At 48.7% G+C, this 15,882-nt stretch overlaps 1 protein-coding gene across 1 annotated transcript in view; it reads right to left on the bottom strand.

Moving 5' to 3' along the window:
- Positions 1–14,876, bottom strand: part of LOC146258652 (voltage-dependent calcium channel subunit alpha-2/delta-1) — a 46,206-nt gene extending 31,330 nt beyond the window's left edge. The window contains exons 1-6 of the mRNA XM_084671826.1: positions 14,803–14,876; positions 13,740–13,821; positions 12,904–13,020; positions 3,693–3,749; positions 3,447–3,482; positions 2,070–2,199 (exon numbers count right to left, since the gene is read on the bottom strand). Of these exons, the coding sequence (XP_084527952.1) occupies positions 2,070–2,199; positions 3,447–3,482; positions 3,693–3,749; positions 12,904–13,020; positions 13,740–13,821; positions 14,803–14,876 (496 nt within the window). The remainder of the gene's footprint in view (positions 1–2,069; positions 2,200–3,446; positions 3,483–3,692; positions 3,750–12,903; positions 13,021–13,739; positions 13,822–14,802) is intronic.
- Positions 14,877–15,882: the final 1,006 nt, after the last annotated feature.

Genomic DNA, 15,882 nt, shown 5'->3' with positions numbered 1-15,882 from the left:
CAAGCAAGTTTGATATATTTATACATTTACCATGGAGGCTTATTGCATAAACATTCCTCCCTCTCGTCCGGAAAAATCCAATTTTCTCTTTGGAGCAAAGATAGCCATTCCTCCAGCTGTTATAGGGCTGGGACCTCACTCACCTAGACCAGGAATCTCCTGTCACTCTGTCTTATACACACTGTGGAGGAAAATGTGATTTCCTGTGTACTTATGTTATTCACTAATCAACAGAACTCTCACTTATCAAATGAACTAGTCATTGCATGCTAGTTCGTATGCCCCCGTGTGAGCTTTCTATTGATGAGAGTAGATTGTGTGTATGTGTCAGGTTGAATAGGTGTTCAGGGTCAGGAGAAAATATTGGGTAAACGACCCTTGTGATGACTATGGGGAGAGCTCCACCTATGATCTCTCTCTGCCTTGAGAGTGGTCATTTGCTGGGAGCTGGGAATCTCTTTCTCTGTGACTGCTGTAAGACTATTACTGACTGTTGCTATCTATGTTTACTTCCTTGTGACCAACAATAGATGGTCCTCTGGCCTTCAGAGCTGGGGGAGACGTGATTGAGACCTAAGCCTGGTGTTGTGTTGTCATGTATTGTCGGAGGTCTGGTTCTCTCTCCCAATCTGCAGATTGAAAATACAATGAATGATTGCGTTCATGAAGAGACGGCCAAAACACTTTATTCATCCGTACACGCACACACACTGTACACACACACATACACATGCTATACTTAGACGTACACAAACACACACACACACACACACGATGTACACACATACTCTCACACACACATACTGATCACACACACCTCTTTTCTCTGAAGGCAGACTTCTGCCCTGGTTGATATTGTAACCAGAAGGCCCTGGGGCTAGCATACTTTCTGTGGGCAACTAATCAAGCTTATTGGAGAGCAGAATAAACCTAGCCAAGCTGTGAGCTAAAGAGATGACTGAAAATAGACAATGATTTGAGGTATCCCTCCACACACACACACACACTCAATCTCAAAGGCTAACGTGGCTCGCATTTGACCAACTACTTGCTATGAGTGTGTCCCTCCCTCCCCGCGCCTCGCCGGGGTCAGTGGAGAGGTGAGCCCGCTAACCTTCAGGCCAGACGGTGTCCCAGCAGGCCGAGGGGCACGCTGGAGGAGTGACTCCGTCCCGCCCAGCCTCAGCGGGAGCAGTGACGCACCCAAACCCTGCTGTCATCCTCCCATCCACACACACACACACACACAGACAGACACACAGACAGACACACACACAGACAGATACACAGAGATATGCACACACAGACACACACACAGACAGACAGACACACACACACACACACACCGACACACACACAGATACACACACACACAGAGATACACACACACAGACACACACACAGATACACACACACACAGACACACACACACACACACACACACAGATACACACACACACAAACACACACATACACACTCTCGCACCCAAGAGCATAGCACACATATTTATTCAGCAAACTGTGCCTTCAATAGTCAATATTAGACCGAGCAGTCTGGTCTAATGTCAGCTGGACTCAGGGGGACCTTCACTTTACAGAGCCAGCGCTTTAAACCCAAATTCACCATCCCCTATACATGTATTCAGTTGGCCGGTTTTTAGCTTCTCCAAAGCAGCGTACAAGGGAGATTTCAACCTGGGATGTCTTGATTTGTGAGCAAATGCTCTACCACTGAGCTGAATCAATCTCTTAAACTAATGCATGCATATGCCATATGCCATTATGTCAAAGTGTCCTTGATCAATTGACTTATTGACCACTGTAGTTTTTTTTCATTTGCGTGAGTGGATGTTGTCATTGCAGGGAGATGAATTGTGCGTCTCGGCATCAGTGCGAGAGAACCTCTCTCGACAAGGACAAACCACCAAACCTAATCATGGAAATGCACTTTATTCTCGCTTTTTCTGTGTATGTGTCAGGGTTGTTTCCATAGTGACGCTGTGTGTGTGTGAGTGTGAGGGTGTGTTTGTGAACGCGTGCGTGCTGGCGCTCCCACTCCTGCTACTCACAGCCGTCGTAGATGTCAGTAGGGATGTGAACGGCCGTGTGGTTGTGCGAGGTCAGCCGTTTAAAGGCCGGGTCCTCCGTAAAGTCCGGTCGGATCCGGTTCTTCCTGCCCTCTGTGTCATTGGCATCCAGCTGGGACAGGAGATGAGGAGAGGGTAAGGAGGGATGGGGGTGGGGGCGACAGCAGTGCCGAGCAGGGTAACGAAGACCCCCCCCACATCGTCTGTTCATCACAGGTCAGTGTATGAAACCACGTTTAGACTGTGCCCCCATCCTAGTGGAGCTAGTTATAACTCATGCTCTCACTAAAGATCTAGCACAGTCCCTCCCTCACATTAACCCTGCTCTCTCTCTCTCTCTCTCTCTCTCTCTCTCTCTCTCTCTCTCTCTCTCTCTCTGTGGGTCCTGGTGACGCTAATGGATTGTTCACACAAGGCTGGGGAAACAGGAAGATACGCACTGATTGTTAATCCTTACAGCTGCACCTGGGAATTTGGCATCAATGATAGGGAAACATATGTAGAGAGGGGGGATGAGAGGGCAAGGGAGAGAGAGAGGGGAAGGGAAACGGAAGGAAGAGTGGGGGGATGGGATGGAGATAGAATGGAGAGAGGGAAAGAGAGGGAGAGAGGAGGAGTGAGGGAGAGGGCTGGATGAGGTGGTAGGGGAGGGGGAGCGAGAGAGAGAGAGAGAGAGAGAGAGAGAGAGAGAGCTGAGACAGAGGTTCGCTAATAAAGCAGGAGTGTAGCCAGCTCATACATCTCATCTGTCAATTAGAGAGAGAACACAGGAGGAACCTCTTCACCTGACGGAGAGAGAGAGAGAGAGAGGAAGAGAGAGAGGAAGAGAGAGGGCGAGGGAGGGAGGGAGGGAGGGAGGGAGGGAGGGAGGGAGGGAGGGAGGGAGGGAGGGAGGGAGGGAGGGAGGGAGGGAGGGAGGGAGGGAGGGAGGGAGGGAGAGAGAGAGAGAGAGAGAGAGAGAGAGAGGGAGGGAGGGAGGGAGGGAGGGAGGGAGGGAGGGAGGGAGGGAGGGAGGGAGGGAGGGAGGGAGGGAGGGAGGGAGGGAGGGAGGGAGGGAGGGAGCAAGAGGGAAACAGTCAGAGAGAGAGAATTAGAGAGAGGGGGAGGGGCTAGATGTAGACAGTGAAAGGAAGACATGGAGAAATGGAGAGCACAAGATATGGAGAGAGAATGAGAGAATGGATACAGGGGAGGTGTGAGAGGTAGTGTGAGATGGGAAGACCTTGCAAAGAAAATGTGGGGGATGGCACATAGAGAGTGCCAGTAAATGTACCTAATGCATGTGTTGGAGAGACCTCTGTACCAGTGTCATTCAAACAAATACAAATGAAGAGATACAGCAGATCTCAGCAGACTCACATTGTCTTTAGCATTGAAGTACACAATATCTCCATCCTGGAACGAGAGAGCAGACAACCCTAATAAGCAATAACGAAAATGTGTAATCCAAAACATGTGTGCGGGTGTGTGAGTGCGTGCGTGTGTGCGCGTGTGCGTGCAATATGCGTAATCAACATCGACAACTCATAATCACCAAAGGAAGTGCGCGTGAATGTTTGTGCACCAGGGCGAGGGTGCCTGTGTGTGTGTGTGTTACTTTACCGCATACTCGTCCTTCCACTGGTGCTCCATCTGAAAGTTCTCAGCTGCTGTGGCCAGAGTCTGTGAGGAGAGGGGGACAGCACAGGCCATTAGCGTTCCACCAGCCTGCCATCTGCAGGAGCATGATGGCTATGTTCTCCCATAACACACCATAGGTTCCATTAGACAGAACACAGGCCCAACCCCAGAACAGAGATGTCATTCTGAAAGCAGCAACGCAACGGCTACATCGTATGTTTCGGAGAGGAGGGATCCTCACGAAAAGGTCAAACCGTACTGGAGTGTGTGTGTTTGTGTGTGTGTGTGCGCGCGTGCGTGTGTGTGTGTGTGTGGTGAGGAGAGACAGAGGCACAAGGCAGGAGTGAGCCGCAGCTCACCGTGGAAAGTCAAGATGAAGGGATTATTATCTCGAGACCTGTCCATCACACTTGAATGGCATAGAGGATGGATGACCCTTTCAGTAGCACGTCTCTGACACACACAGGCACATGCATGGCGTGAAGACAGTCGAGACTCAGGTCTATTGCTATTGTCCACTCCAACCCCCCAAAAAACACACCCATATTTCTCATCGAGAAATAAATAGATCGAGAGGTAGACAGGGATAGGGAGGTCAAGAGAGTGAGAGAGAAACACAAGACCGAGAGAGAGAGAGAGAGAGAGAGAGAGAGAGAGAGAGAGAGAGAGAGAGAGAGAGAGAGAGAGAGAGAGAGAGAGAGAGAGAGAGAGAGAGAGAGAGAGAGAGAGAGAGGAGAGAGAGGGAGAGAGAGAGAGAGATTCTGCAGATACATGTGTGACTTGTGTCTTGCCAGATAAGAGCAGGCAGGGCTGAGACATGGTAAAGTGATCTGGGCTGAGACAGTACTGTTCTGGGCAGCCTTAAACACACACACACACACGTACACACACGTACACACACACACACACCTGACGGACGGAGACTTTGCTGTCAGGCTCTTGCTCTTTCAGAGCCAAGGCTTACAGGCCCCTCCAGTCCGTCAACTGTCACGGAGGAGGTGTGATATGCCTGCTGGAGGAGACTACGAAGGTTAGACGCGAGTCCCTCGGTGTTAGATATGTAAGAGCAGGTCAGGTGTGTGTCAGGTGTGTGCAAGCGCTTTTCTGGTGTGTGCATTAATGTTGCGTACGTGTGTGATTGTGCTCGTGTTTATGTGGTGTGTGTGTGTGTGTGTATGTGTGTGTATGAGGGCATACGTTGGTGTGGGTACGCACGCGCAGGTACAGCCTCGCCTTATTTCAGCAACAATGCTTCCTAGCCTGGCCTGCCTGCCTGCTCAAGACTGGGCTATGTTCCAGATCTTTCCCTACCTCCTGGACTGGCTGTCAGGAGCTAAAAATACCCCAAACTCCCGACAGCACACACACACACACATCGCAGAGAATCAACCAATTACCAAGCACAAAAACATAAATACAATCATTCCACATGCCAATCATCTTTCTTCACATAGAGCTACTGTATCAGATAGTAGCTTAGCCCCCCCCCCCCCCCCCCTGTAAGTTTAACGACTAAAACACATAAGGGTAAGGGGAAAGGGCCATAATGGCATTGTTCTGGAAACATGTCACGTGTCGAGATGTTAACATCCGAGATAAGCCCTGCACACACACACACACACGGTCCCACATGAATGCATCTATCACTCACCTCCTTAGGATTGCGAGCGTTGACGCTCTTTCCTGTGTGTCTACAGGCCGTCATATTGTTTTACACATAACACAGCTGGCTGCCAAGCATTGCAAGCGCAGGCAACACATCTGTCCAAGCTAGCCTTGCCACAGCACAGGGAAACCAGTTTTGCCTTTCTGATGAGGCCACTTGTTTGACATGGATTTATCAATGAGCAGTGTTCAGCCACGCCTGAAAAACGGTGGTCTGTTGAAAGACACCGCAAGCTTCTGTTGTGATTCGGAGTCATTAAGTATCAGTACGCATTCGTCTCACTGCGAGCCGGACAATTATGCTGACAATAATTCATATTGTGAAATCTCATATAGGAATGGGTCAGCGCTTGTGAACCTGCCATTTTTACACACACACACACGCACACACACACACACACAGCGTTAAGAGAGCAGACCGACAGCGGCGTTAAAAATTCATGACGGGTTCCGGCGAGGCTCCTCTCGCCTGGAGGAGTTTGGGGTGAAGAAGGGATATCTAATTACACCTCTCTCTCACCACCTGACTTCCTGCCTTACTCTCTCTACCTCTCACTCGCTCACAAACACAGAAACGTCTCTTCAGGGTTATGGGGCTGCGGTGAAAGGGAAATTGCATGCAGATTAAACACGTTCCCCGCCACCCAACTGTGATTAGATTCACCCGAGCACCCGGAGTGACAGCTAACCGCTACGCGCAAGCTTTCGGAAACGTTCCACCGAGTGTCTCCACCACAGAAGCACCCTCCAGATCTGCCTGTGGGGGGGTGGGGGGGGGGGGAGGGGAGAGCATCTCCAGTTCATAAATGGTAAAAGGCTGTGAGATATCAGCGAGTTCCTTCATGAGATACTAGTGTGGCATGCCTGGGCTAACCACTCCTTAGCCTGGCTCACAGCTCCCGACCCCCACCAACCCCATCCCCCCCCCCCCCCCCGCCCCTCCTCCCCCCGTGTGTGGAGGCCAGCTCATAATGAGACTCCTCTGTCACTGGCTGACTGCTATGGATCTACCGGGAATCACCGCTTCCCATCCCAACTAATGGGAGAACGGTGGAGCGATGAGGGGCACCGAGGGGAGAAGGGGAAACGAGGGGGAGTTAAGGGAAGACACTCGGTGTCATCTGTGGGAGGGAAGTGGCAGGGGGTGGGGGGAGGGAGGCATCATCTCCAACGGAACCACGGGTCACATTCTCACGCACGCGCTCGCCTCCAACGACCGCGAGTCCGCTGAGAAGCCGCGGAGGCACACATCCGCTGCCCCGCGCTGGCTCTCACAAGGTTGTTATCTCGGAGCTGTCAGGTAGACGGTATCCTCCGTAAACAGCCTGGACAGCTGCCCTCCCTGCCGTCCTGACCCCCCAGGGGCACATCACCGGCCCTCTGCTCCCAGACATCGTTCCGCAGGTGCATGCTACAGGGACAAACGGAGCAAAGCTCCCATAACACCGCACAGTAGACAGACCAAGACAACAGAGACAGGCTCCGCCCAAGCATGGAGGGTCTCTCCCCTTCTCCGGAGGAGGACGACCATCGACGCGGTGGGTGCACGCGTGCGTCTCGCGGTCTGAAATCAGACGTCCGAGCAGGCGGACGACTGAGAGCGCTCCGCGCCGAGGTGGCGACCGCCTCCGGGAGCATGGCCACGCCCGTCTCGCATAGCCACCAGGGGACGGCTCGAGATTGTTGACCGGGTATGGGGTGATGAGAGCCAGCGGTGGGACGGATGGAGAGAAAGAGAGAGACAGAGAGAGACAGAGAGAGAGAGAGAGAGAGAGAGAGAGAGAGAGAGAGACAGAGAGAGACAGAGAGAGACAGAGAGACAGAGAGAGAGAGAGAGAGAGAGAGAGAGAGAGAGAGAGAGACAGAGAGACAGAGAGACAGAGAGACAGAGAGACAGAGAGACAGAGAGACAGAGACAGAGAGAGAGAGAGAGAGAGAGAGAGAGAGAGAGAGAGAGAGAGAGAGAGAGAAGCGAAGAACAGACAAGAAACAGATGGAATCAAAAAGACAAGAGTGTGCAGCGGGAGAGCAACACACCCACTCGGAGACAATTGAAAGCGGTGTTTACACTTCTCATTAGAATGAGGAAGGGATGAACACATTCAGACCGGAGGAGGAGACCGACAGGAAAGGGATTTCAGTTCTGCTACTGTGGAGGAAATACAGGGAAGAATAGGACAGGTAAAGATGAAAGAACGTGTCCAGCCGCGTCTCTCTCGGTTGGAGGTGTGAGAAAGAAAGAGAGACATTCCAGGCAGCAAAGTATGCAGTGACCTGCTGTAACCTTAGCGACAGCCAGTGCAACAGTGCTCGGTACAATGGGAAAGCCGTCTACCGATGGCAAAGATAATAGTTTGAGTCCAAATCTTGCCGTCAGTTTCCACAATTTCTTGTGTGATATGTAAGATGTGTTTCTTTTGTTTAGATTAAATGTGTGGGAGATAATAGAATAGGCAAAAGGAGGGAGGGAAACATGAAGAGAAAAGAGGAAAAGGGAGAGGGAGAGAGAGAGATTTATAGCCCATGGCCCCAAGGGAAAATCTTGGCTGTTTCACATGGCCTTTCTCAAAGGCCAAAGCCCTCCAAAGGGACCAGTAAACCGACTGATACACACTCAGCCCATCTCTTTCACTCACACACACACACACACACACACACACACAAGCATACGCACACACACACACACAGAGCCAATCACATCTGATGACGTCTATTTAAACCATGCCCCATAAGAGAGTGTGCTGGTGCTACTGAGTGGACAAATGGCATGTCATCCCAGGTATGGGGGCTTAAAGAGAAGAACCCTGACACAGGCACGGTCACCACCATCAGCAGCAGGTACAATCATTCAAACCAAATCCCTCCAAATAGAGGCCAGAAATCTCCCATTTTGGGGGGGGTTAACAAGACACATTCCAGTAACAGGGAACAGTACGGTTACACAGGGCATCATTCTAAAGTTTCGAGTCGCAGTTTGGCTTGGTCAGGGCTGTGCCGAGGAGAGCAGCAAGGCTGTGCTGCAGCGCCGATCCGGAAGAATCCGAGTGAGCCTGCCGGCGCTGACGGCAGCTGTCTGGTGAGGTGCTAACCAGAGCAGCCTCGAGCACAGGCAGACCCTTCTGACACGGGCACCAACATCTGTCGGAGAGACTGAAATACCTCTTTCATCTCCTCGCCATACCCTCCGCTCATTACTGCGACGTGCATCACATCCCATTCTGCCCTGCCCGCGCGCAACACGCTGATAGCAGGGGCGACAGGCGACACGACACGTTTGAATGAACCCATGCGCGAATACGGGTTCAATTGCACGACCGTGACGCTATGCCCATGCAGTAGGGTCCTCGTCCCCAAGGATTGACTTGATTTGACGGACCCAAAATGTGAGGGAGCTATCCAATACTGAGGATATAAAAGAGACGGCGTTATCAATGCCAACGGAGTATAGCCTACAGGATGATGATCCCGTTTTGCAGGGATTTGCATACTTCCTTTTAAGTCACAGTGGAAAAGGCTTTATTAGTCATGTGATCAAGGTAACAGTGCAAAAAAATCGACCCCTGGCAAAAGCTTCTAAACATATGTTGGATAGTTTTCAAGCTACACATCCATATAAAAAACATAATTATTTTTTTTTGCGCATGACTGCTGGTAATTCAGTAACTCTTGATGAATTACATCAACATAATACCCATGTATAGGGTAGCAGAAGACTATATCAGCTACTGGAAGTTAGATATTTGTTTCATATCACTTAATTTAAAATGACCATTCATAGACTTTAAGTGGTGAAATAATTTGGGATTCTAGAACTGCTAAGAGCCGTCTGATTGCATTAACCCTGAAAGGCTCAAAACAATTATGCTAGTGGAAAGTAAATGTGTTTAAAGATCCCAAAATGTTTGCAGACATCTGAAGCTTAGTGGCAGTAAATGCTATTCAAATTATTTTTTGTACTTGATGAATCGGAGTGACATCCATAATTCAATTACAGCTCCAGAAAAAGCCCTAGGTCAAATTGTTGTATTGTTGCAGCTCCTTACGTAAGTAATCTCTTCTGTTGCTAAGTCAATTAGATGTTGATTCATTCTCCCATCAGAGTCAATAACTTTATGATTAGAAATTTATATGGTCAGTATGGCTTACTGTTAATTCCATTAGCTATAATCAATGTTGCTTTTTAGTCATTGTAATAACTCCACCTATGTGCACTGTAATTACAAAAGCTGAATTTTAATCTGGAGCAGAAAATGATCAGCAAGTTTTAATTATTTTTTCCTATAATTGCCTCATTTCAGTTTAATCTGGACACAATTTTGCAGGCCATTTTTCCAAAGCCATTTTACCATAGTGATGCTGGTACTGGACTGATCCAATAGGAGGAGACATTCATTCCGGGTGAAGGAGACACTACGCAAACACACACACACACACACACACAAACACACCCACACACACACACACTGCAAATATTAATAAAGGATAGGTGAACAAACCACATGGGACATGGGTGCTGACAAAGGGAGCAGTGAAGGTGATCTAATGAGGGCAAAGGGTCATTATTATGCATGTGTGTGTGTGTGTGTGAATGTGTGTGTGTGTCTGTGCGAGAGAGAGACAGAGAGAGAGAGAGAGAGAGAGAGAGAGAGAGAGAGAGAGAGAGAAAGAGAGAGAGGACTAATCTGTCTGCCATTTGCATTAAAGGATCTGCATCAATAATTAAGGTTTTAATTACAGTACACACAGTGAGAGGCAAGGTGGGGGAAGAGACACCCACAGGGAGAGAGACAGAGAGAGAGAGAGATAGAGAGAGAGAGACAGAGAGAGAGAGAGAGAGAGAGAGAGAGAGAGAGAGAGAGAGAGAGAGAGAGAGAGAGAGAGAGAGAGAGAGAGAGAGAGAGAGAGAGAGAGAGAGAGAGAGAGAGAGAGAGAGAGGGGTGATACGTCAATGAAATTGGATCCAGCCTACGGCACTTCAACCACTTTCCCCGAGCAGTTGGACCTTTTTCCTGACTGCCATATCACTTCCTCGACAACGCATATGTTACATTAAAAGCCATGATACACAATACAAAATATAAATGACCTCACAGGGATTTCAAAAGGATGCACTTTTCTCTGAAATCCACCTACAGTCATATTAACCCTGAAGACAATGAGGCAGAGTGTAAACGAACACACAGCTGTTACACATACACACACACACAGGCACACCACTGTGCAGGCAGCTAACCATCCTTTAACAAGTTGAGTAATAAACCTTTGCCATGCAATGACACCTACTGCTGGAGAATCAGTTGTACAAAGTGTGTATGTGAGTGTCAGTAAGGGCAAGTTATTTCTCACAGATCTTCAGATCTTCAGCTCCTACCAGCAGTATAAGGGACCCCTATCTATAATACATGAGAAACACAAACACACACCAGAGATGAAACAAATACACACACACACACACACACACACACGCACATCTGGCAACATATACTGTACATGACCTGGGGCAATGTGCACACATACTACTGTAAATCCCTCAAGGAAGGTATAGGGATAGAGAGAGGGGGAGGGGAAGGCAGGGAGAAAGAGAGAGACAGACAGAGAGAGAGAGACAGAGAGAGAGAGAGAGAGAGAGAGAGAGAGAGAGAGAAAGAGAGAGAGAGAGAGAAAGAGAGAGAAAGAGAGAGAGAAAGAGCGAGTGAGAGAAAGAGAAAGAAAGAGTGGCATTACAGCTAGATGTGATCCCTGAGAGTGTGACACTGAAGGTGAAGGCTAATACACAATATCTGCCATCTCCACCTGGAGGTATACTGGCCTCACTGCCACAGGATCTGCCCAGACAGGTACAGGTAAGTAAGGCAGTAATGCTCTAGTAAGAAAGACACACATCATGACTCATCTTATGCTTTTTCACACAATATCAAAGACGGTGTACCACAAAGACAGCCAGCAGAAAAAATCGTATTTGTCTCCCACCTCAGCCTCTCTCTCTCTCTCTCTCTCTCTCTCTCTCTCTCTCTCTCTCTCTCTCTCTCTCTCTCTCTCTCTCTCTCTCTCTCTCTCTCTCTCTCTCTCTCTCTCTCTCTGAAGAAGACACACCTTGGTGAGTGGAAGAATACAGCAAACTACAGCTGAATACAAGCTGCCATAGTATAGTCATTGGAAGGGATTTAATGAACCCAAATTCATTTGAGGCACACACGCTGTACGTACGGGAACTTAGAAGCAGACCTATTGTTTCATCTTCTGCCTGCATAATAGTTAGTCAGCCAGCCAGTCTGTCTCTTTCCCACCCCTGCTCCATCCATCTTCAAATCTAATACATCGCAAGCAATAGGATAGCTGTGCCCTGGGGTTATTCAAAAAGAGAAATGAGTGGGTCAAATAAAGAAGTCACGGAGGACAGTATGGAGGGACTAATAAATAAAAGAGTGAGTGATGAGCTTCATCGTGAGACATCATCTCAGCCCATTCCTCTCCCTCTGTCTCTCATTCGATCTCTCTCTGTCTCTTTCTCAAGTCAGTTACTTTAATTGTGTCGAGTCAACGACTTCGACAGAGGACACCTGTTTTTAGAAGTGATGCTGTGAAACCAGTATGTTTATTTTCCATCCAGTGGAGTCTGTATGACTGTGTGTGTGTGTGTGTCAGCTGGGCTGTGAGTGTAAAGAAGCTGATATTGTCCCCAGGACCGTAACAAGGACCCGATGCTTTATAAATGTACCTCCATCGCTCTCTGTATGAACCTGGCTTTCAGCTCAAAACACTTCCTGCTTCTGTTGAGGGAGTTCGTCTGACCCAGTTCTGCTCAAAGGAATACACAAGTGTGTGTGTGGGTGAGAGAGAGAGAGAGAGAGAGAGAGAGAAAGAGAGAGAGAGAGAGAGAGAGAGAGAGAGAGAGCAAGACAGAGACAGAGACAGAAAGAGAGAGAGAGTGAACCTCCCCAGGGGAAACTGCTCATTATCATGAACTGTTCACAACAGAGATCTGAGTCACCCATATCCTCGTTTTTTCTCTCCCTCCCAACCCAGGCCCTGTGTGTTCAATCTGACATCTCACCCCATATTAACAGCCCCTCTCATCGTCTATCGTGGCTCCAGCAAGAGAGCAACTTGTGGAAGCAATACCGCGCCCACGCGCCACTAGCAAGGCGTTAGCAACCTCTGTGAACCTCACAGGGAACCACTCAGTCAGCCCCACAGTGGGTTTCCTGCCAAGCATCCCTTAACCTCCAGAGCAGCCTACTGCATCTCCAGAGCAGCCAACCTCCAGAGCAGCCTACTGCATCTCCAGAGCAGCCAACCTCCAGAGCAGCGTACTGTATCTCCAGAGCAGACAATCTCCAGAGCAGCCAACCTCCAGAGCAGCCTACTGCATCTCCAGAGCAGCCTACTGCATCTCCAGAGCAGCCAACCTTCATAGCAGCCTACTGTATCTCCAGAGCAGCCAACCTTCATAGCAGCCTATTGAATCTCCAGAGGAGCTTAACTCCAGGGAAGAGCAGCACCAGAGCAGCAGCTTTCTGGAACAGCCTACCTCCAGAGCAGCAGACCTCTTGAGCAGGAGCTGCTCTATGTTCCTCGCAGCTCTGGCCACCAGCTCCTCAGCGTCGTTAGGCTCCACAGAGTACAGGCTCTGGTTGTCCAGGAAGATCTAGAATGAGGGAAGAGAGACATACGGGGGAGAGAGAGAGAGAGATAAAGAATAGAAAAAGGATGAGAGAGGAAGAGAGAGAGAGAGAGATACAGTACACAAGGAGATAGATCAAGAAAATGAGGGAGAAAGAGAGTAAGCGAGAGACATAAAACGACACAGGTTATTGTATTGCACACTGGAGAGATCTGTAGTGTAGTTTGTAAGTTACAGAGCTTTTACTTTGCATTGCCTTGTCCTCGTGGGTTTAATTTTGGTGGCTTAAAGGCAGGGTAGGCAAGTTGTGCGAAAGCTAGCTATTTGAGCTTCTTTTTGACACGATTCAAACCAAAATATCCCGCCTACTCCTTTCAAAGCCACTCCCACAAAACTACAGTAACGGGCATTAAGTGGAGGGGCAGAGTGCACACAGGTAGGTAGGTAGGTAGGTAGACAAGTAGCCCGTCCAATCAATAGTCAGGGTATCACTTAATGATTTGTCGTGTTTATTAGAGTATTGCGATGCCCACAGATGTCGGAATAATCTCATATTACTGTCAAACCTTTAGATATATTGATTGCTATCAAGGTGTGAAGTTACTTGTGGCAAATATGACAAAAAGTGCTTCTCAACAACATTGCCTACCCTGCCTTTAATTTAACCATAAACATACAAATGTGTGCATTAACTGTTCAACATGAGGCTTGGGGATGGAGTTAGCAGAATTCAGAATGTGTACCTGTGTGAGACTTCTTCCAGCGCTGGCTGTGTCTGCCAGTGTAACCAGCTCTTTCTGCATTTGGTCCACCCATTCCTTGATCCTGAGAGATAAACACAAACAGCCATTAAGTTTGAACTCACATTACAGACAAGGATTGTATAGGTAGACAAGATCAATGACTGACTGCTAGCACTGTGCTCCAAGAATCTACTTCCTGAACTATCCTCACTCATTACATTTCATCACAGTGTCATATTATTAACCAAATAAAGTAGCTCTATGGTCTTCACCTTCACAAACCAATCCTAGCCTAAGTGGTGTTGACTGGCATGATTCGTGTATTAAATCACAATAATGTGGTTAGACCATGTTGTTCCCCAATCTCCTTGCGGTCAATATCTTCACAGCCCCATTAAAGCTCTCTGGGAAGAGTTTGGTGCAGGGTCAACCAATCAAATACACATCACTGGAAACAAACACAATGTCAGCCAATCAAACAATGTGTCAGAGAGTTCAAACCCAATGTCAGCCAATGAGATTACTTTCTCAAAGTTCAAACACAGAGTCAACCAATCAGATAAGTGTGTGTGACAGGCTGTGGCCAGTGACAGAGATGTGTATGGACAGGCTCTGAGCAGTGCTGTGTGGAAGGTGTGTGAGTCGGGGCAGAACCAAAAGCCTCCTCTCCATTTCAAAGAACCGCAAGGCCAAGAGACCACTGATCAGGTTCAGGCTTGGTTCCACTGCCAACCCAGATTACAGGCCTGGAATCTTCATTGCAGTCTCCTATCAGACTGTCTGGAGAAACGGCACTTTGATTGTAGGATTGCATATATTGCTGTGACTCTGTGTCTGTGTGTGCCGTTGTGAACAATGATAATTATAGAGTGAGGGTACGACACTGAGTAAAGTCACAGATGGAAGGCTTTCAATAGCAGGCCAGTCAGTCACTCACTGGCCATAACAATAGATATGGCCATCTGTGGCTCCTGAAGCATTGAATGAGTCAACGTACACACAAACGCACGCGCGCGCATGCACTCACGCACACGCAGTGCACGTACAGCATACACATACATACCCAGGGTGAAAGTGACATTCATATTGCATGAAGGGGGAGGGGGTTGGGGTGGGGGCACATGCTCTCATTGCCATGCATACTCATTCATAGACCCAGCCACGAGGATCCCTGGCGGCCAGTAGACAGATAAGCCATCTCACAGACACACACGCGCACACGCACGCGCACAGATGCAAACAAGCGCGTTCCAAAAATGTGTCATTTGCAGCCGCTCTGCACACAGCCGCACGCTGTAATGAGTAAAGTCGGTGTGTGACTCAGAATGAAGCCGAGGAACGGGGAGCGAGGCAGGGCGGAGGGAGACCAACCGGAGGGACATATCACAGACAGAGAGGAGAATACATGAGAGAGCGCGTTGGAAGAGGAGAAGGAGCGATGGAGGAAGCCTGTTTGAGTCATGAGGATGAGGAAAGTAGGAAGCCTAAAGAAGGGTCAGCTATGACCGCTGTCCTTCTATCTCCAGGGGACCGGGGTTACGGAGCAGAGGGCGGGGGGACTGGCTCCTAAAGACTTTGTTACTGAATTTGCCATGACTGATTATATTACTAGTAAATAAACCAATTGAAAGGCACTTACAAAATTGTTATGCTCTCTGCTAATGTAATGTAATAAAACAATAATTGGGTACTTTATAACACATTAACAGATACCTGCTCTACCTCCCTCTCTCCAGACTCAGTAGACAGAAGACTGTAACCTGAGTAATTCAGTGGGCCTTGGCTGCCTAAGCTCTAAAGCCCTGAAGCCCTGAGCAGCCAAGATGGTGTGTGCGTGGGTGTGTGTGTGTGTCTGTGTGTGTGTGTGTGTGTGTGTGCTTGCAGCCAGAGGTTTAGTATTCAGAGAAGCCAAGCAGAGAGCTGTCTCAAGGGACTGGCCTCTGTGCAATCTATTGCTTGTGTGACTGTATTTCTATAGAAACACACTGTAGAAGAGACACAGGCCAGAGTGAAAGAGTGTTTGTGGGTGTGTGTGTTCGTGAGTGCCACCCTCCCTCACAGGATGAGCCATTTTGTCAATGGCTTAACGACATCTGTTTTTCCCACAATTTTATTCAAGACCAAAGATTTCTCTCAGCAATGC

This window comes from Hypomesus nipponensis, chromosome 14 (assembly GCF_054491055.1).
Source record: "Hypomesus nipponensis isolate SF chromosome 14, ASM5449105v1, whole genome shotgun sequence".
NCBI lineage: Eukaryota > Metazoa > Chordata > Actinopteri > Osmeriformes > Osmeridae > Hypomesus > Hypomesus nipponensis.
This window is presented reverse-complemented; position numbering and strand designations above follow the sequence as displayed.